Source organism: Histoplasma capsulatum, assembly GCF_000150115.1.
Source record: "Histoplasma capsulatum G186AR genomic scaffold supercont2.4, whole genome shotgun sequence".
Taxonomy (NCBI): Eukaryota; Fungi; Ascomycota; class Eurotiomycetes; order Onygenales; family Ajellomycetaceae; genus Histoplasma; species Histoplasma capsulatum.
The window spans coordinates 1,958,281-1,978,431 of record NW_025544804.1 but is presented as its reverse complement, the minus strand read 5'-3'; the positions used below and the strand labels follow the sequence as shown (position 1 = coordinate 1,978,431).

The following is a 20,151-nucleotide window of genomic DNA, read 5'->3' as shown; positions in this document are numbered from 1 at the left end:
CTAAGAGTTAGAATCTGGGTTAGCTAAGAAATAGAACTCTGAGAAATATGATAAATCACTATCTCTGAAGCATTCAAAGCATTTGTGTGAGAGATGTGTGAGAGATATGGCTAGCACATGTAGTTTTAATGAGGAGGTTGACATGGTTTACATTCAAAACCAAACTGAAGATTATTCCAGCCCGAAAAACTAACCATGTTCAACTTTTTATTAACCACATTCAACTGTATGCCCATCAGTCATGACTTAGCATGTTACCTAGGTATTTGACCTGAAGGGTTATTCTGATTCTATGCCCTCCTTGTTCTTATTCAATGAGCCTCAGGCCGTGCCACAGGTTCATAACAAGAGTAGTTGAAGTTCTTTTACAAGCTTGCAAGATAGTAGAATAGTGAGTGTTGCGAGATATATTGACAGATTTGACAATAAGGATGTGTATTTTATGATTAAGGCGCGTATTTGATGATAAAGATGCATATTTGAATGAATCTAGAGATACATGGGATATTTTGGCTATTTTTGCAGTGTTTTGCTACTAATTTTCAGGGGGTGGCAGAAAATTCTGCTTTCGCAAGCTTTACGTCTGCCACAATAGCCGAAAAGGGGTATGCATGCATAAAGAACTGAGACGATTGCATCGTGTCATTTCAGCCAGTTTCTGATATCGAAATTGCATTAGACAAAAGAATCGATAGAGAAAAAGAAACAATATTTGAAATAACATAAGAAGGGGAAGGGGGAATGAAGATAAAAATAAAATAATAACGTAGAGCAGCCGAATTGCTTCATATCGCCGATGCCCATAGAGAATACCATATGAGACGCCGTAAACATTCATATTTCCTGATGGTAAGGAGCTTCTGCTTCTCCATCCAATAACCAATAGGGAAATGTAGATATCCAACATACAAAACTAAATCAACAAAACACCTCTTGCTGTTGTGGTCCGTTCCCTTTAGTACCAATTTGATCATTGTTGAATATGATACAAGTTTTGCCTCCAGAGCAATTAGCGATCCACCTACATATCATTTTGTGGAGAAAAAGTGGTTGCGATAAATGAGGAAAAAATAGGGAAAGTGAAGACAATAACGAGGGGCGCGGAACGAGAAATAGGGGGTGTTGTATCGGATAGGGTATCGGCGAGGATTTCGAAGATCTTCAAGATAAAGCAATCTCTTTTAATCCCCCCTTGACTTCCGAATTTTACTTTTCAAAATGATCGAAACTTCACTAAATTACTTCCATTACCTCTGGACAGCGTTCCATACGACCATCCATCACATCGTCGAGGTGTGTCTCAGCGAACCTTGCATAAATACTTCCCGACTCACTCCTTCCACTGCAATTCATATGCGAAGATCTGGTGGACGAAGTGGACATGAACATCGACCACATCATATTTACTCCCGGATCATTCCGATGCGCGGCAAAATTAAATGGATTTAAAATCGCCGAATTAACCCGGCTGGATGGTTCACTGTCACTGTGTTCAGTATGTATGTCATCTTGGCTGGCATAATCGTAGGGATCCGGAGTGGCGGGCATCCAGGAATATATCTGATCACCACCGAGAAGTGGAGATAGGCCAGGTTGTCCATCACGCCGATACAAAACAACCAGGAGGAAGGATTCGTCCTCGTCATCCTGTTCCTCCATTAAAGACAAGGTACAAAGGAGATAGGGGTCAAGATTCTCGTTATCGTCATTGTTGCTGAGGATTGATGGGTTGTTTGCCGACTGGTTGTTCTCGCTCCCATCAAGTTCCGGAGTAGCTTCGACCATCTCGAAGTCAGTCTCGCTGTCGTCGTTTGAGGTGGAGTTACAGGGATCGCAGCGGGACTGAGGGCCCGTGACTGTCGGATTGAGTTGTGGGGGCCGGGTTGCTGTGTGCAAGCGAGGAACTCCATCTTGGAGGAGTAACCTTTCCAAGGCCACTGGTGTGGTCATCTTGAGAGAGGTGAAGGGAGGTGGCAAAAAGGGGTAAGTTCAAAGTGGGTACCCGGAATTAATGAACTTTGAATGACTAGGAAAGGTTGGATATCGAAACAAGAATTGATGAATAGGGAACTATTGTAGCAATATGGAGGCCAGGCTCGATGTATATGATGACATAGGAAGCAATGTAATAGTAAACATTGAAACTTGCTACCCGAATATGTATGGAAAGCAGATAGACAGGTCCAAGTGAACTAAGAATCTCCAAGAAAGGGAAGGGATGGTGAAGGGAGGTGAAACGATTAATTGTTAGTAGGGTACCATGAAGTTTCATGCGTCCTTCATGTAGGGAAAGAGCTCTTATTTGTATTTAGTGCTAGGAGGGTCAGTCGCTCTCGATCGGGAGCGTAAGTCATTATTGAATCAGCAATCAAAGTCTGGGGTAGGATTTCGAGCTACCGTCTTATTAGCCCAGAGAAGCAAGGAGACTTCTGAGATTATCCCGGTCCTTTATCCAGGGTCTTCACCAAATTTTTATTTTTATCTTTTTTTTAATTTAATTTAATTTTATTTTATTTTTGAGATACCACCCGCCTCACCCGAGAAAAGTGGGCTGGTATTGGTCAAATTGGCCCATCCCTTGATAATGACTTGCCAATTAGTGTCTCTATAGCTGGTCAAACCTTCCCCGAAGAGTTGGGGGCATCCCCTGTTGAGCCGCCTCATAAATTGATTTGCAATGCGTTAGCAACTTGGATAGTAGTGCCATGCCATATTAGATCTAGTAACCGCCGACATGAGATTTTGAGGAAGGGAGGTCAATAGCAATTTCGTATAATTGGGGCTTGCCCGTTTGCCATCTCCAGATTGAGGGATATTGAAATTCTCTGGCTCGGCAATTTCTGTCAAGGAGAGAAAAAAGCAATTAAATTACTTTCAAGCTGGGGTTGGTTGCAGAACTGCTGCAAGCGGGGAAAACTCTGGTTCGCTCACATGGGTGAAAATTTTCTCCTTGGGTACTTTATTTTCAATTTTGAGAAGACAGGGATTTGATAATATTCGAGATCGAGGAACAGCCCATGTCAATTTGAACATCGTTAGTTCGCGTTCAATAGATTGGGATGGATGCAATCTCTTGGATATATACATCAGCAATGATATGGTGTTATGCGTCCGAAGCTTGTACATGTACGTACAGTACATAGCCTGAAATGATATATATGTGATCAGGTTTGCTCGAGTATAGGACAAGGAAACGGGACATGTCTGCCCTGAATTTGGAAAGCTCGAAGAGGAAAAATATACCTCAATCACGCAACCACGAGAAGCCAATTGATATCATGTTACAACTTTAAGGCAGCGACTATGTCCAATGACACACTAATTAGGGAATAAAAGTGAGAAAATGACATTAGAAAACAGAAAAAGCTGTATCAATGGAAGTACCATGCTTGTACTGTACCGTTTTCCAGTTGCCACAAGTTCATGAACCACATATGATTGCGTCAGCCTCGCTAGCGATACCTTACCACGTCTGCAAACTCCTCGGTGAAAGAACACAGTCTCCGTGAGTAAAAGTCAGAACTAGCAAATGACATCAAGAGAATTCGGCAGGAGGCTGAATACCAGCGAATAGCTTCCCATTCGCTTGACATGGCGGGCCCGTTTGGCAAAGCCGCAAAATACCTTGGCGCCTGAGGTCATCTGCGTTCGGGATCGGGAGCCGCCATTGTCAATTGGTCAATAGTTGCCAATGCGGAAGGAAAATGTTTCTAGCGGACTTCCATAATCCCAGCTAGTGTATCGATTTGTCGTGGCTCGTATGATCTTTAAGGAACCCTTATATGTAAGATGCACCCCCACGGTGGCTGGTGAATCATAATTGATGGAGTTGTTCATGGAACGCCCCCGCAGATGCCCAGCAGTTGATCTGCGCTATGATGTATTTTACCAAGTCACAGCTCAGACATTGAAAACGCCATATTCGACATAGTTTCCTTCCTCGCATTCGTCGCTTGATCCAGGGTTTTCTCTGCAAATATGGCTGCAACTTGAAACAACTTTTTTACTTTCCACATAGGCAGCGTTAGCATCTCAGGATCTCAGCCTAGATGTCCATTCGCGTTGTCACCCCGAAAGGGTGATATCGGTGGCAAAGGAATGCGAGCTAAAGAAGGGGGGTTAGCGTTCCAATGGATTATGAAAAATCGCTGGCCTGTTCACGTCCAGTGTCGCAAGTAGCTAGATGAGCAGTATTCATTCTCCAATTTGCTCGAGTAAATATTGTTTCGAGATAAAAAGAAGTGCTGTCTATGCCGGGTATTCCAGACAAAAGCCCCAGCTTGATGAGAGGGTGAAATTCGTGAAGCAGAGCGTTGATGGACACTGGACGATCAGTATTAGGAGAACAATGTGGATTGATAGGCACCCCCGTTAGCAAAAATCATCTGTTAGGTGAAAATTCTGAGAAAGTAGCTTTCCTTGAAATGAATTCATACGAACTTCTAGGCCAGATTTAAATGATTGATTGGCTCGGTGTTTCTGTCGTGCGCCATGTTTTAGCAATGAAGGCCTTCGCGTTCGTCAGCGTCTTGGTAGTTGCTCATTTCCGTAGTTGACATTTGACAAATGCTAATCTGCAAATTTATCTATGGAGGATTGAGAGTCCTAGTAGATTCAGACAGTTTGAAGGGTCTTCCTCGGAAGAGACGGTCCGGATTCGCCCAACCTGCACCGCCGTCGCACGACAGACTGTATCATCCTTCCTCAATGCTTATTTCTGATCTTTGACTTGGAAGTAATATGCCGGGCACTGTCCAATTGATAATATCTGTGACAAATGAGAGGGAATGGGATGGAGCGGTCTACTGTGAAGTTTGCGAACCGACTTGCCTACCTCGAGAGGACATATTGATAAGAGTAGTTTCAATTTTTTCTTTTTTCTTTCTTTCTTTTTTGTTTTTCTCCTTTTTCTCTTCTCTTTCTCTTCTTTTTCTTTTCTTTTTTCTTTTTTTTCTTTTTTTCTTTTTTTTTTTTTGATCTCGTGCTTGCTACCCCGGATTGAATTTTCTCATGTTTGAGGTTGTTTCCTCGAGATACAAGGAATTTGGATGCGTGACCGCCTCATCGCAGCTCCAGCCACTCACGTCGTGCAGAAGATCATATCTCCGTGCGTCCCTGTTGCAAGGAATGTTTTTGCAGGCTTTGCCATTCCCTGGCCATACGGAAACGGCCAACCAACCCCAAACGTGTCAAATCTGACGTGGTTTTGAAAATGCCGCCATGCATCTCGGTGTTGTCCCGAAATCATTCGCGCGGGCGCGGGTGAGGCTCTTGTACTGTACATGTGTGATTCAGCCGCTCCTTTCCTTGTTCAAGCGATTGGTCTGGTCCTGCAAGAATTCCTCCGCTTTGCGCCCAGCAAACCTTAACCACGCAGACTGGATGGATTTTCTCTGCAGACCGACAGGAAATACCGTAAAGAGGGCCGTCACAAAGATAACTCTGTAGGTGATATGTGCAGTACTAAGTTAGCAGTCACTATAATGATCTCATTATACGACCTCGGCCCCCTACCTTAGGGATCATTTTATCCTAGGCTATCGGATAACTCACCAATATTCGAGACGGGAATGTCGACGGATGTATCCTTCGCTGGATGAAATTTTTCCATTATTCCTCTACAAATGAACCGCGTTTCATTTGGCTTTCTTCTACTATTCCCACGGCATCTGTTAATTTGGCAATCAGCATCAGGTCCTCTATTTTTCTGGAATGTTGAAGTTCTGTAGGTGCAATCCAGTACCTACTTAATTGCTTGGTAGCTAGGTGTAAATCATGTCAAGGAGTTGAATGTGATACAAATGAATGATTCTGGCAACTTCCCTAGAGAACATAACCTCTTCGTATATGTTTACCTCAACTCAAAATGATAGGGGTAGATGGACATAACCTTGGAGGTGGTTGTTGCCCTGCCAGAATAGGCAATGTTGAACTTCATACACACGTCTCAACTCATTCACTTACATATTGTACTCTTTGCTCTCACCATCATTTCACGAAACCAAGTCTCTACGTCAATCGCGTGCTCACTTCTTCAAAGTCGTCTAACAATGCCCACACTAAAACAGCTCTCCTGCCAAATAGAATGGGCCGGCTCGAATGTCCCATTCAAGGAGTATGGCACCGTCTATGGCGACGGGTACGTGGAATGCTACATAGCCATTCCCAACTCATCTACTCCCTTCTCGATTAATTTGAGGTCGGACGGCTACATTGCGGCAGGCTTAGCTATGTTTGTCCTCATGGATGGAGTCTACCAATGCAATCGGAATAGAGATGACCTGCGGCAAATGGGCAAGTCATCAGACGCAACGACAAAATTTAGAGATGTTAACTTTAGAGTCCGACAAAGGGAGGAGCGGCTGCCGAATGGCGGATGGGTTGGGAGACCCTGGAGATTCGCGCCATTCCAGCTAGGTATGCCAATGGAGAAATAATATACTGTTTGTAGATCTTTGATAAAGACTTGCTCAAACACCGCGCTACAGTCAGATCCCCAGAGAACAATCGTGATATCGCAAAGCACTTTGAAAGATTGGGTACTATACAGGTTGTCGTTCTTCGCTGCGCGGCGCATCCAAGGGCAAACATTACCAAAGATGATGACATATCAGACGGCACAAAGACTCCGGAATCCGGAATGGCTCCCGGTTCGGAAGGTGAAAGCATTGCCTCACCCCTCTCTCCTCTTCCGTGATTACAGATCTTCTAACAAATAAGGCCCTATAGATGATGGCTCTATCTCAAGTGAAGAGTCGCTCGTATATGAAAACCACAACAGTCGATTCCAGGAAGGCAATGAGGAAATTTGGGGGGCTTTCAGAGGATTGTTTGATGGGCCCTATGACAGTGAATATTATGTCCAGAAGCCACCAAATCAGCACAGTTACCCAGGTTGTTGCCTGTGCCATCGCCCCAGTGATAATTCCCAGGCAAAACCTTTTGGGTATACACATGGCCATATCGGCGGATCTTGTCAGAATCATAAGCATTCTCAGCAACAGCCCGCTCCTGAATCGAATTGCCATGCGGATCTCTCCCGCCAAGAAACCATAATAGATGCGCCTGACATTCCTCCATGCGGCAGGCGACTCCCGGGGGGTCACAACTTACGACCTCCCAGTGGTTGTTGCATGCCTCGGCCGAACTTGCCGGTGAATATTCATGAAAATTATTCTCATCTCACGTTCCCGTCGAATGGATATATACGGAGTTCTACATCTTCAGGAGGGCCAAACATGGTGAACGCCATTTCGAATGGGGAGGATCAAGGTGGTAGTCGATTTTCCGCACCACCCATTGTATTGAATATTAGTCCCCATATATGTAAAGAGAGCGGCCATTCTCACGGAAATAAGCATGATAAATGCCCAAAGTCGGATAATAATGGTTATTACGTGATTTCTGATGGCAAGCGGGTCCCCGAGAGTTCAAGCTGCGGCTGGCGCCAACACAACTCTTGGGAGGGCGGCGCTGGCGTAGGTGATATTGGGAGAAAGAAGTCTAGGAGGAGCAGGCGAAGGTCTCGACGCAAAGATATGCAAGAGGGATATCAAGCAGATTCAAAGCAACAAGACGAAGGCCCTAGTTCAGAGTGGAATGATAACAAACGAGACCAAGATGGGTGTAGTACTTCGGGTAACAATGAACACCAAAGACAGGATCGTTGCGGCGTGGATGGCGAGGCTACCCCCCGCCCATGGGCGGAGAGCAACCAAGCCGACAATACTAATAATGTCATTTCACCCCCAGGAGACTGGGATAACAGTGATGGGAACCACCGAAGTTCCAGTTGGAATCAAAACGCTGCCTCTAGCCCCAAGACTCAATCATTTGTATCACTGAACCAACATCAAGAGCCCCCAACGCGACAAACCCACGAGTTTGACCAATTTTGTGTCTCACAACGACCTGTTTTCGTTTCCCCAATGGTTTCGGAATGGGCGACGGATGAGCCTCCGTTGTATACGGTTCCTGAGTCGGTTGCGCGTGCAGAATCCCTTACCCACCAGGTTCAATTGGGGCCACAGGCGAGATATACGCACAGGATCAGGACCCCTGAGTACTTGGATACTATGGACAAGCCATATGCAGAGTTCATTTTCAAATATCGGACAGCGGGTGAGTCTCTGATTGCGATATTGGACCTGTTCCGACCGCTGAGCAATTCGTTAGATGTGATACAAAACAAATTCGACGTAGAGGTCGCTTTAGATATTGATGAAGAGAGAAGAAAACTTGAGGCACTTCCAAGATTTGAAATTGTGAATCAACTCCTTCGCGCTCAGGTGAGACATTCTATATTTATTATATTAATATCATGATGTTCATTCAGTTGAAGCTAACCACATCCTCAGGGCCTCCTCTCAACCTCCGACATGAACAATAATCGTAGTCCCAGACCATCACCACCAGCTCCACTTGCACTGCTCCTATCACCGACTGAACGAACCACACCCATGGATAGTTTGCCAAATATGAATGGCAACTTGCAAAATCCCGGCAATGGGAATCGGTTTAGTTGCGTTGCCAATAGCCCGCCCTGTCCTCCTCTAGGCAGTCAACGGCAGCAAAGTGGCTCTGGTGGCGGAAATACCAATACACAACCAAATAACGGATTCCTTGCTTCACTGAATCCGAGACTGGAAAAAGTATCGCAAAGCAGCAATGGTGGTAATGGGGGCTGGAACGAAAAGTCTTCACACATGAATCAGAACAGCGATAACGGTTTCCTTAACACCTGTGATAACGATAACAACCTTCGGCAAGGTTGGAATACATCAACGACATTTGATGACTGTGGCGGAGGAAATGGGGTCCCTGAGAATGAGTCAGGACACTGGAATTCAGGGGGAACAAATGAAGCCCACGTGGAGTGGTAATTAAATGATTAATTAATGTGCGGGAATGGGGTGATTTTTGAAACTAATGAACCGGCATCTGAATACAGGGGCAAGTTGTGAATGGATGGTATTCAAAGCTGGGGCTGGAGTGCACAGCTTCACTGGGGAAAGGTTGTTACTGCTTGAGGGCAGAGATACATAAACACCACAACAGCAGCAAATAAACATGAGCAACGTGGTCTGTCATGAAACAAAATTTGAATATATTTGAAAGACGGAGGCAGAATGAAAAGAGAAAAGAGAGAATTGACAAGGAAAACCCGATTCACATGATAAAATCTATCAATAACGCATGTATCATTTGATGAACTTGAAACTGGAGGGGGGAAAAGGCAGCTATGACATCTTCCTTAAGATAGGAATCATTGTGTGTGCCCGGCTGGTGAAATCATAAGATAACATGACCGAATTGTATCGTATAGGTCGAAAGTCACAATTGAACGTGGGATGGTCGGGTGCAGAGATAGCACGTCCCAAATAGTGTCGATGGAAAGAATAATAAGAGTCGGAGTCACTCTGGTTTTGAGTTACCCACCGTCAACCTATGGCCGGTCCGTTCTAGCTAAGAGGGACATCTAATGACCACCCGCAAAACTAGGCCCCGGATTTCTATAAAGCATCTAAGTTATCGTTCACGAAGCCTGGGCCGTTTGTCAAATCTCTCTGGGACTTTGTTGCAAACTATCTGCAATTTTCACATACACAACGCTCTCGGCGGTATGTAGGTATTCCAAAAACCTTTAACGGACAACGGGGCACACGGATATCTCCAAACAGAAAGCCATCCTCAAAACTTTAAGATTCTCTCCTGCACAAATGAATATTGCAAAACCCATCTGGATAGTGGGGGATGCAATGCACCAGTGAGAGGTGAAGGGGTAATTGGAAAAAGGGGAAGGAGTGCGGCAAAGCAAGCAGATATTAGGATGAACGAAGAACTGGAAGGAATTTAGGATGGCGTTGATGTGCGTGTGTTCAATAGTTTTGTTGTTTTTTCTTTTCGAATGAGGAATGTCGGGAGACTGAATTTATATGAGTTCGAGAGTGGCAGGAGGCGGGCAAGTGTTGCAGCATCGAAAACATTTCCACCAGATTTTATGCAACACAAAATTCTGTGGGATGAAGGATGGGGTAGTAATATCCATCCCATCGTGCGGAAGTAGTTCTCGTTGATATGTGTGATATCTTATATCCTTCTTTATGCAAAAGGGGAACCACCGGTCGAATTATGAAGATAAAAGGGATAGATGGACGACAGTAGGAAGTGAGCGGCGGCTCTTCATACTTCCTCTCACTAGCCCTTCAATTTCTAGAGCATCGTGTCAAGGAAGCTGCCTACACTGCGGTCTCTGGCCTTTAACCCAAGTCTGTGTTCTCTGCGCCAATTTAGTGTTGGATTCCCCAGGTATTGGAAGATGTGTGAGCTATACTGAGAATTGAGCAGCGGGGCCTGATTAAACTTGAGCTGGTGGGAGAGACTTGAACCCCGAGATAGGGCCAGATTATTCACCTCATAAGAATGCTCCACATGGTGAGCAAATTTTCCCAGAGTGTATGGATGAAATTGAAGGTACGTGAATGGATGAAATGTTAGTATGTAGCTGCTTCTAATGAACGTATGGCAAGATGAATTTGACCCTCAGACACCTCGGGCAGAAGAAAACGCAGGTGAAGAGCAGTAGGGGTGAAGAGTAATCGCAGCCTGTTTCTATTCAATATCCGGATACTAATGTAATCTGAGAGTGTGTTGTTAAGTTGGGCAACCGAGAGGCTAATTAAAAGAAAGTTGCTTAGAAAACTAATTAGTTTTAGTGCAAGCTTTCATAGTCACTCTGTCGCTGTCCCGGATAATCAACTTCATCTCCGTTGAATTGTCAAGGATCGTATTTTTATGTGGATTTTGCTCTAGGAGGATACTAGTAGGCGTATGGGAGATGCCACGAGGAAGACACATAGGATACACATTCTGTCTACCAACGTTGTAGAGTATCTGATCTCGAGTAGATAGATGGTGAGGAGTAGCTACTGTGGATACTAGCCCGTGGACGCCATAATATTGGCTTGACCTTTCTGGCGACTCAAAATATACTCTGTACGCTGGACGAGAGAAATCTCGAGAGAAGACAGTTCCCCGTGTTGTATGGATCACATTATGAACTCTCTGCCCATATACAGATTCCTGTACAAACTGACAGAGAACAGTTGGCCGACCACTGGAGATAAATATTAAATCGAGGTGGCTTCGGCCAGCTCGATTCCACTACTGACCTATTTTTAGAGTGTTTTTCTTTGAAGTTTTCTTTTCTTCTTCCAGATTCTTTCAAACAACACCAAAGAAGGCCCCTAAAAAAGCCAACTCCCACCCCAAAGCCAGGCTAAACGCCACCATGTGTGTCATCATTGGTTGCTTTTTCCCATCTCGAGCTCTCCCAGCCTAGATAATCTATGTGCATAAAGAGGCTTTGATCAAAGAACGATCTCAGCATCTGCTTGTTACTTTCCTCCCAAGTCTAAACGATGCAACGCGTCCGTCCTCGGCCATGATGCTGCATCCAGGGACAATGGAGTGCGGGTTTCAAAAGGCAACAAAAAGTTGAAGAATATCAGTTCTATGATGATTGGCGGGGTTCTCTTTATTACTACTTTTCCCGTGTCAAGGGAGAATGTCTTGCTCCGTTGCTCTTTGGTATTTTTATCCGGAGGACTCTTCGCCTCCCGTCCCAATGCTTCTTTGTCAGTTCTCTTCAGGAGTCCTTAGCTAAGGACTGCAACAAGTTTCGCACTTCCGTTGCCTCTTTGTGTCGTCCGTCTCCAAAGCATAGATACACACTCAGGTCTGATGGCTATAACTATGCATGTCATGGACATTTCCATATTCAAGAGGTGTTGCTTTTTCTCGTTTGCCGGAGTTGCTGTTTCAGGGCTGTTTTACTGTCTCCTGCCTACCGTATCTTATTCGAATAACCTAAATATTGAGGTGAAAGAAGAAAGGCGACACCCAGAGTCGATGCTTCCCCAGCGTGGCCGCTTGTCTTGTTGAAAGGGTGTCAATTGCAGCTTCCAGTTCATTATATTGGAAGACGAGCACCGGGAGTTGTATCTGGAAACTTTGGATTGTGGCATGCTTGTTTTCCGATATTCCAATTATTTGTTCCCCAAAAGTTCTTTTTCACAGTCGCCAAACCAGTACGAGTGATCGAAATTATTATTGGGATATTCCCACTTGCCGAAGATGCACATTCAAGAAGACTCGAGCGAGAGCTCAGGAGGGAGTACCCCGACGTGGTCTGTACCGGCACCTCCAATTCGTCAGCGGGTATGCTGAAAGAACTCGGATCTTTCTAACTTTCGAGTCATCCACGTCTGTAGTGCCTCCTCGTCATCTTACATGGAACCCGGTGCCATTTACGTGCAAAGACAACCCTCGGGAAAACCCGCATTTGTCCGTCGACCAAGAGGAATCAAGACTCCGGGCGGGTTATTAGCAGATGCACTATTTAATCCCCACCCGGTTTCACAGAAACATAGCCCATCTCAAGCGCGTGATCAGAAGATATTTGAACCTGCAAGCTCACCTGAACCCCAGCAGATACCAGCACCACTGTATGAACAGTTTCAACAATACCCGCATCCGCAGCAACATCCACTGCAGTATCCGAGGCAGCCTTTCTCCCCGAACGTTATGGCGCAAATCTTTGATTCGTGTGAAGAATTGTCTCCCGAGTGGGCAAGAAAGATAGGGCAACGTGTACTCGTGGTCGCGCCATCGGGCAGTATCGACCACTGTGCAGCTCGAGTCTTCGTTAAATGCTGCCATTCCTGTGATTGTAGAGGTCGCAGGAGAAACTCTCATCGCGGCGGGCACAGGAGACACTATGGCAGCACTAGTGAAGAGAGTGATATAGACAGCAGTAGCGAAAGTGATATTCCAGTTAAGAAGCAAAGCCAGAAACACAAAAGCAAAGGAAAGCATAGAAAAAAAGGCTCCACGAAGAAGAATATCAAGAATATGTACGATAGCAGCGAGGAAGAGGGCGAGAAAAGACGCGATTTCACTAAAAAGCCGGTGCGGCCTGTGCATCCTGCAAATCTTGTAGGTTCTGGGAGATATGACTCAAGAACCGGCACTGTGCGCTTTTCCAATCAAACCGATGAACCGGACTTCAGACGGACGAATACCGCAGATTCGAGCAGATACGTCAACCATTCGGCATATCCTATCCCGCATAATCCGGCAAACGGTCCTGGATATTATCCAGCTAGCCCACCACCCCCTCATCCTCCAAATGGTAACGCAGCAATGCCAATTTATCATCCAGTCCCACATCCTCCTGCCCCAGAACAGGTGCAACAAACTTCCTACGATGACAGCCGAAGGCATTACGAATACCCCTCCTGCGCCGAGGTAGCAGAGCCACGTGGCCGTGAAAGTAGGAGGCGAGCTCGCCCTCCTCCTCCTCCGCCTCGGCGGAGCGCTTCCCACAATCGTCCTCGTAGTTTTCAATATCATCCGGACGATCAGCGATACTTAACAAGGGAGCATGTGCGAGGGCCTCGAGGTGAGTGCGCTAATGATTTCCGTCTCATTTGGTATCCCACGGATCGCTATCTAACGAGTCACCTAGGGGTAGATGAGTACGATGAGTACGACATGTACTATTATTATACGTCCGACACACTTGACCATCCCCGTCGCAACCATACCCGCCCCAGCAACCCAGATCAATACGCACGGAGGCGGCGGCGCGAACCGCCACAAGAACGCAGCTATTCAAGACACAGGCCAGCACACAACCCTGCTATTTCGCGCGGAGGTTTTGACCGACGGCCGGTGACAGAGGTGAGAGAGGTAAGGCCGGTTCGCAGACATGATGAACTAGACCCACCGACACGCCCAAGACGGGAGAATTAGGGATCGGCACTTTCATTGAAAATACTGGGCTTGTTGAATGCTTGGGCGGAGGGGAGGCTTGTCGTTTCATAAGCCCGATGCTGTAGATGAAACATGAGGGGAGTTGATTTTTTCCTTTTGTTCGTTACTTTCTTTCCTATCCTTCTACTTCTACTTCTTCTTCATTTCCCTTCCTTGGAACTGGTGATATTGGCTACTTAATTTGCACGTGTAGTGTGTTGATCTTGTTTTTGCTCCCGTTGAAGGATTTTGTATGATACATGGGGTTGATCGTTGATGCCGGACATGTGTGTTCCATGTTGTTAGTAGTACGCCAGGGCAATCGAGCATTTTGTACCTCTCAAGCATTCAATAATTGAAAATATGATAAAGAGAATCTTATCCAACTGTTTCTCTGCTAATGGCACTTGGTAGTTCTTAACAACTACACACCCTCAATCCACCGACCAGGGATTCAGACAACCTTTCCATAATCATACAATAAAACACCAAAATGGTAAGGTAGTCACAGTTGTGGTGACCGGCACTACCAGGAAATTCCAACCGCGCTCAACCCACAACCCCCTTGTTGATCTCTAAACCAACGGATTCGAATACAGCTGCATCTTAACTTCATCCGTCCTGATCCGGATGCTGACTGCAAAGGAGGGCCCACAGCGCACAACCATGCCCCAGCCAGCGCAGCAATTTATCACAGTAGTCGTCAGCTCAGGAAGGATCCAAGCACGGTCCTGGATAACCAGGTTATTTTCGAGAGAGATGGATCACCAGGGCCCGAATAAATTGTTTCGACTGATGCAGGCAGGGGACACGCATTCCATCCGGAACATGATTTGGCTTATAGAGTGTTCCCCGGACTCCGCAATGATTAATATAAGTCCGGAATAACAAGGAAGGGATGAATGCTACTGCTTAGCATTTTCCACGGTGTATATCCTTAATCGACTGGTGGTCGCGCTGACTTAAGGTCTGCCAAAAATCGTGGCAAGAGCCACTGTTCAGGTTTCTGATTGAAACGAGCTCGGCTTTCGAATGCAATGCCATCTGCGCTTTGCGTAGGATCGGGCTGTCCAAGCGCCGTCGTTGGGTTGGTGTTTGACATATGCTCGTCATGGATGAAAGATGACGGGTGATCTGCAGTATCCCTAATTCATTATGTGTCAATGCGCCAATTCCAACAGGGCCCTGGATAAGCCTGAAAGCTCTACTTAATATGTGGGTTTTATCGGATATACATGTAAAACCTTGCATATGTGATGGATTCTGGGCTGTTATTGGGTCTTTACATTACGCACTGCCTTAGTAAACTCCAAAACCCTAAGGCACTAAGGCAGGAAAATTGCAATGTAAAAGTACCATCAATCCCCCCAGGTATAACAAGTTCAGCAAGTTGGTCTGCATGCGTTCATCTTATACTTTTTACCAATTACAGCATCCACCACCATCCATGATAGGGGGGGTTAGCATGATCTAGGGCGCAAAGAGGAGCCAGACAGGTTAGATAAGCTGCATAGAGCCAGCCGTGTTATATTGTCAATGGTTGACAGTGTGCCTTGGGAAATAAGCATGAAATTCAGGTCGTGGGCGATAATGGCACGCTTGGGCTATTTGCCTCATGAAGTAGAAATTCTAGCATACATAGTTAGTCAATTGTTCTTGACCTCTAGAGACAATAATGGTTGGGCTGATTTCAAACCTCAGTTTTGTCATTTAAACAACTCTCCTTAGTACGGAGTGAGTGTATCCCTTCATTTTTCAGTCACGACGAAATGTGCGATTGACAGACATAATTGCCGGAAGTAATATACGTTCTTCGGCTTCAGTTTTCATATGAAACCATATATTCAACCCTCGTATGCCTGTATCTATAGTTTACATTCAATTTTATTGAGTCCTATTGAGGCATCATTTTCTCACATTCCCGATTGTTGTGCTCGCCGGGCGCACACGCTCGACGAGCTTGTCAACGCCAATAAACTTATCTGTACTCCCGCACGAGGCTCTCACTTCCCAAAGCGTCCTAGGCAGGTATCGCGAAATATAATGCTGCGAAGTGTCCTTCGCGACACCAGTCTTTGATATCCAAGTGTATCCTAATTGTTTTCATGCTCCATTCTGCATTGATTCCTATCCGATTAGACCTGGATGCTTAAGATATCGTCGGGAATTTATAGGTATAACGAAATGGTAGTTCACTGCGCCTCTCGTGCAGAGCATCGCGATATACCGACAGGCACATAAGCTGTGTTGTACAGGGGTGGCTTTCGCCCCAGAGCCGATACAAAGTTTAGCCTCCAACAGTCTCACACATTTTGAGGACGACATATACGGGCTCCAGCCATGCATACATGCCAGGGAGAACAAGTAGAGTCTTGATCCAAAAACCTCAATCAAAACTACAAAAATTTCCCACCAGAAAATCGGGTGTTGAAATCAGAGGAGCGGTTGAGCAACTCTCGTCTTTGAGCGTGGTTGATCTTTGTTGGGCCTCGAATATCCTTCTCTTTATCGAATGGACGGGCACTTGGGTCATCCTCCTCCTCTCCCTTCGAGGGCCGAGCTTGATGTTGCGCGTAGAGTGTCTTACTCCGCTTCTTCTCCTGCATGAAGCCGTTAGCTAGTTGATTTTTACCCCCAGTTCAGACTGCTCATTCACTAGACTTACATTGTATTCTCGTACCCGTTTTGCCATCGCATCGTCATGCTCGGAGCTTGGTACTGTCGGCACGGCTGTTGAATTCGCTGGGGCTTGTATGCCCATAACCTCAGCCTCTAACCGTTTTCGCTTGTCCTCAGCCGTCTCAGTCCAAGTGCCTATGCCAGACGAAGTCTTCGGTGCCGCACTCCTGCCCGTATTGAATTTCCGATTGCGGATCTTTGTTGGATCGACACGCGACGACCAGTCTCCATGTTCTGGTGGGTGAAGCATCCAATCATCTCTTTGAGTAGACTTTGGTTTCTCCTCTGCTGAATCCTTCTGGCCTTTTTCCTCGATATCTGCTTTTACAGTCACATCTGTATCTCCTGGGGGCAACGACGGTCCGTAACCGTCATCGCTCTCGCTATCACTGCTGTCGCTGTCCTCAACTTCTCCGAGATTGGGGGGCAATGTTGGCCCAATGACCTTTTGCCTTTTGCTACGTTCACTCTTGCCATTTGATTGAGGCTCGCCTTCGGTATGCGAAGCATTATCTATGTCCTGAACTTCGTCGCGCTTGCGCTTATCGCCAGGCGAGGGAGGACGCTGAGGGCCTGACTGTGTCATATTCGATTCCTTTGTTGTCTATCTGGAGTTATTGAGCCGAATATAAAACTTAGTTCATGGCTGAGTATCGAGATCAAAGCTCCAAGTCTTTGGTCCTAAATTGTTCCTTGAAGCTTCGGTGGAGTGTGGCGGAATATCATTGTTCCGGTCACCAACAGAATCCGAACGCTGGCATCGGTGCAACTTGCACGGAGTATGGCTATAGCCAGCCAGCAAACTACAGGTGTGCTTCATATTTATTTTTTGACCTATTGGCTCATGTGAACCCCATTTCAACTATTCAAAGCGACAGACTTGCCTCACTTAACTATGCCTGCTGTCGTCAACTAAAATGTGTTTGATACTCACCTACCGATCCATCGTTGAATCATGTTTGTCTAACTCCATGATTCCCAATAATACTGGTAGGAAGAGGTCGGGTCCAGCGGAAATGGCCTAAATGGAATTGGTTTTCATTAATCAACAAATGAAGTCCAAGAAACACCTCAAACAAATCTCTTTCCAGGAATTCTGTTCCTTCAAAAGGGCTTGGGCTGGATGCAAGAAATGAGGCTGATGCATTCATCCTATGTTTCGAAAACCACACCAAGCCACTCGCCAAAGCGTCTATTTATTTGTACTTGGATGTCTAATTGGAATGGGATGAAACGCTGGACATTTTAGAATGATAAGGCTTGACCAGACTCTCACTTCCCTCTATCGGTCACATTTAGCGTTAGCAACGCTGGGAGATCACATTATCGAAATTTGAGTTGCAGCGAAAGCTATGAAAACTTTCACATAAGGTGGAAGGAGGATCTGGAACAGAGAAGAAATATTGACATCGGCAATCCACCTCCATCCCCCGGAGCACAGTCCCTGGATCCGGATATCTAATACCCCATCTTCAGACATCGCGCATTCTGGATACTAAATGCTTGCGGCAAAGATCTAGAAAAAAAGAACAGAAAAAGGAGGTTGCAGCGCGGCAATCGCCAAAAATAACCTGATGCAGATCATCGCGGCTGCGCAAACATTCCTCGTTCTCCAGGATGTCACTGACGGTGTCGGGTCAATCGTGTCCGTTGACGTACCCATCTACAAGACTGTCTGACGCCTCCAATCCCTTTTCGCTCTCTCAGCAGTTGTACGGACCCAATCCGTCGATGCCATCTCATTCGGGGAAAGCTAACATCTAAACGGATGACCTCCATTGGGTCACGACCTTCTCGATGAGCTTCTGCCAGATATCATTGCACTCATGGACACGCACATTCCACGACTGCAAGTTTGCGCTCTGCCATTAGTCAGTATTATGGGAATGAGTATGAGATGCTGATGCCATGGACAAAGGAGATGTCGATTAATAGGGGTATGGAGTAAGGTAAGGAGTGCTTGTGAGGAATTGTGAAATAACCGGATTTAACCATCTCTCAACTCAGAGTTGTTGAAGCGGAGGATGTGAGAGGCTACATCCTCACTTTTATTTATTTGACTCTCAAATGCTTCTTCCTCTTCCTGCTAGGAAGGAGTTTGATTCCCACTGTATATTTCATATTTCAAATCGAATACTTCATATGCATTTCCTTTTATCAATCTTGGATGAAAGTGCCTTATTCCATGAATATTTAACTTGATTCTGCTCTACATTTCCAAACTATGATAACCGAGCAACAAAGCCAATACCTGCCACAATTCAGAAGGTATGTCTATATATAATAAGGACAACACCATAGTGTAACCGAAAATGGAAAATGCAGGGACTTTATTAAATTACTCCAGCAACGCCCGGAGCCAGCCCAAACCCGTTCGACAACACCTGTATCCAATCCACCTCATCGAAGATCAATAGTAGACTCCATGATACCCAGCGATTCATTGGAAGAGCTAGGGGGCAGTAGTTATGTGATGTGCGTCCTGTTTGCTGGTGGACATGGGACTCCTGAGTAGCCACAGCATCAGCTGGAGTATCATTTCCACAGCCTCAGAAGTAACGTACTAACCGAGAACCCGATTCCTGAGAAGAATCTAGCTTATTAGGTACCTGCTTCTGTAATTATAGAGGGGATATACCTCGCCTCAATGTAAATAATTTAAAGTACCTGTAATATCAGCTCCTTAAGTGGGCGCTTCGAACCGACCGACCGTCTTTGAAGAGTAGAACAAAACACCCCTCTAAGAACGATTGGTATTCAATTATCATCGATCTCCATCGGCTCAGCGTCAAAAGGTGAATCCAGATCAAGGGGTTCGGGCAAAGGGAGCATTGCAGATGTCGAGGATGCAAGTAAATCCAATGACGAGCCACTCCGCAGGATACTCATCCCCAGAGCCCCATGTCCCTTCTCCCCAATAACCTCCTTCGCCATATCCTTCGCCTGCTCTTTCTCCGTTCTCGCAGACTCGGCCTTCGCATGTGCCTGCTCCGTATCCTCGATAACAGCCATGGGCACACCATCCTGCGGTTTCGGCACGTTCAACGACGACGGCGGCCGGTACAGCACGAGCGCATTATTGGCGGAAGGAATGGCGTGACTACTGTCGCTACTAGCCCCCAGGACGGACTTGGGGACACACATGACTCTCTTCTCGATATCGCGGAGGAATGGCGTGTCGTTCTTTTCTTGTGTTTCGATCTCTGCGATTTCGCGGTCCAGATCGTGGATGTAGACTCTGTGTTTTGTTTCGTCTATTTGCATGAACTCGTCCACGGGCGCGGTAGCAGAAGCAACGGGTATCGGGTATTGTGGTTGGAGCACCGGGGGGGATGTAGAATGGGAATCATCTTGATTATTCGACGGAGTACGAGGGATGGGAGGTGGAATAGAAATAGATGGAGCTATAAAAACAAAACAATAATAATTAAGGGCAAGGGAAGCAGAATGTTAGTTTATTCCAGTAAATTGAGACCATCCAATGCAGCTGACTTGATTAAATAATTAAAAACAACTCAGAGCATACCGATGTGCATCAATCCAAACTTTTTCGCTAGGCGTCGTTGCTCTCCCTCCAGCTCTTCACCGGCAGGCCTCTTTTTGCCACGGCCTTGGTGGCCCAGCGACACCGCACTCGCTGGCGCCATTCGCCTGCCA

The 20,151-nt window shown here is 46.0% G+C and overlaps 6 protein-coding genes across 6 annotated transcripts; 2 read left to right on the top strand and 4 right to left on the bottom strand.

Moving 5' to 3' along the window:
- Window positions 1-1,233: 1,233 nt before the first annotated feature.
- HCBG_03704 (uncharacterized protein) lies at window positions 1,234-1,950 on the bottom strand (the record flags this gene model as incomplete). Its single annotated transcript, XM_045430753.1, has 1 exon — window positions 1,234-1,950. One exon carries the CDS (start codon window positions 1,948-1,950, stop codon window positions 1,234-1,236), a length of 717 nt encoding a protein of 238 aa, XP_045288896.1.
- A 4,100-nt stretch (window positions 1,951-6,050) lies between these two features.
- HCBG_03703 (uncharacterized protein) lies at window positions 6,051-8,963 on the top strand (the record flags this gene model as incomplete). Its single annotated transcript, XM_045430752.1, has 5 exons — window positions 6,051-6,417; window positions 6,489-6,659; window positions 6,730-8,288; window positions 8,358-8,878; window positions 8,951-8,963. 5 exons carry the CDS (start codon window positions 6,051-6,053, stop codon window positions 8,961-8,963), a joined length of 2,631 nt encoding a protein of 876 aa, XP_045288895.1.
- A 3,172-nt stretch (window positions 8,964-12,135) lies between these two features.
- On the top strand, window positions 12,136-14,597 carry HCBG_03702 (uncharacterized protein; the record flags this gene model as incomplete). Its single annotated transcript, XM_045430751.1, has 5 exons — window positions 12,136-12,188; window positions 12,273-13,462; window positions 13,529-13,752; window positions 14,230-14,311; window positions 14,473-14,597. 5 exons carry the CDS (start codon window positions 12,136-12,138, stop codon window positions 14,595-14,597), a joined length of 1,674 nt encoding a protein of 557 aa, XP_045288894.1.
- A 1,614-nt stretch (window positions 14,598-16,211) lies between these two features.
- Window positions 16,212-17,080, bottom strand: HCBG_03701 (uncharacterized protein; the record flags this gene model as incomplete). Its single annotated transcript, XM_045430750.1, has 2 exons — window positions 16,212-16,415; window positions 16,481-17,080. The coding sequence occupies 2 exons, from the start codon at window positions 17,078-17,080 to the stop codon at window positions 16,212-16,214; spliced, it is 804 nt and encodes a 267-aa protein (XP_045288893.1).
- Window positions 17,081-17,812: 732 nt separating this feature from the next.
- Window positions 17,813-18,363, bottom strand: HCBG_03700 (uncharacterized protein; the record flags this gene model as incomplete). Its single annotated transcript, XM_045430749.1, has 3 exons — window positions 17,813-17,989; window positions 18,154-18,296; window positions 18,333-18,363. The coding sequence occupies 3 exons, from the start codon at window positions 18,361-18,363 to the stop codon at window positions 17,813-17,815; spliced, it is 351 nt and encodes a 116-aa protein (XP_045288892.1).
- An 888-nt stretch (window positions 18,364-19,251) lies between these two features.
- Window positions 19,252-20,141, bottom strand: HCBG_03699 (uncharacterized protein; the record flags this gene model as incomplete). The annotated part of the gene is made up of 2 exons (XM_045430748.1): window positions 19,252-19,898; window positions 20,021-20,141. 2 exons carry the CDS (start codon window positions 20,139-20,141, stop codon window positions 19,252-19,254), a joined length of 768 nt encoding a protein of 255 aa, XP_045288891.1.
- Window positions 20,142-20,151: the final 10 nt, after the last annotated feature.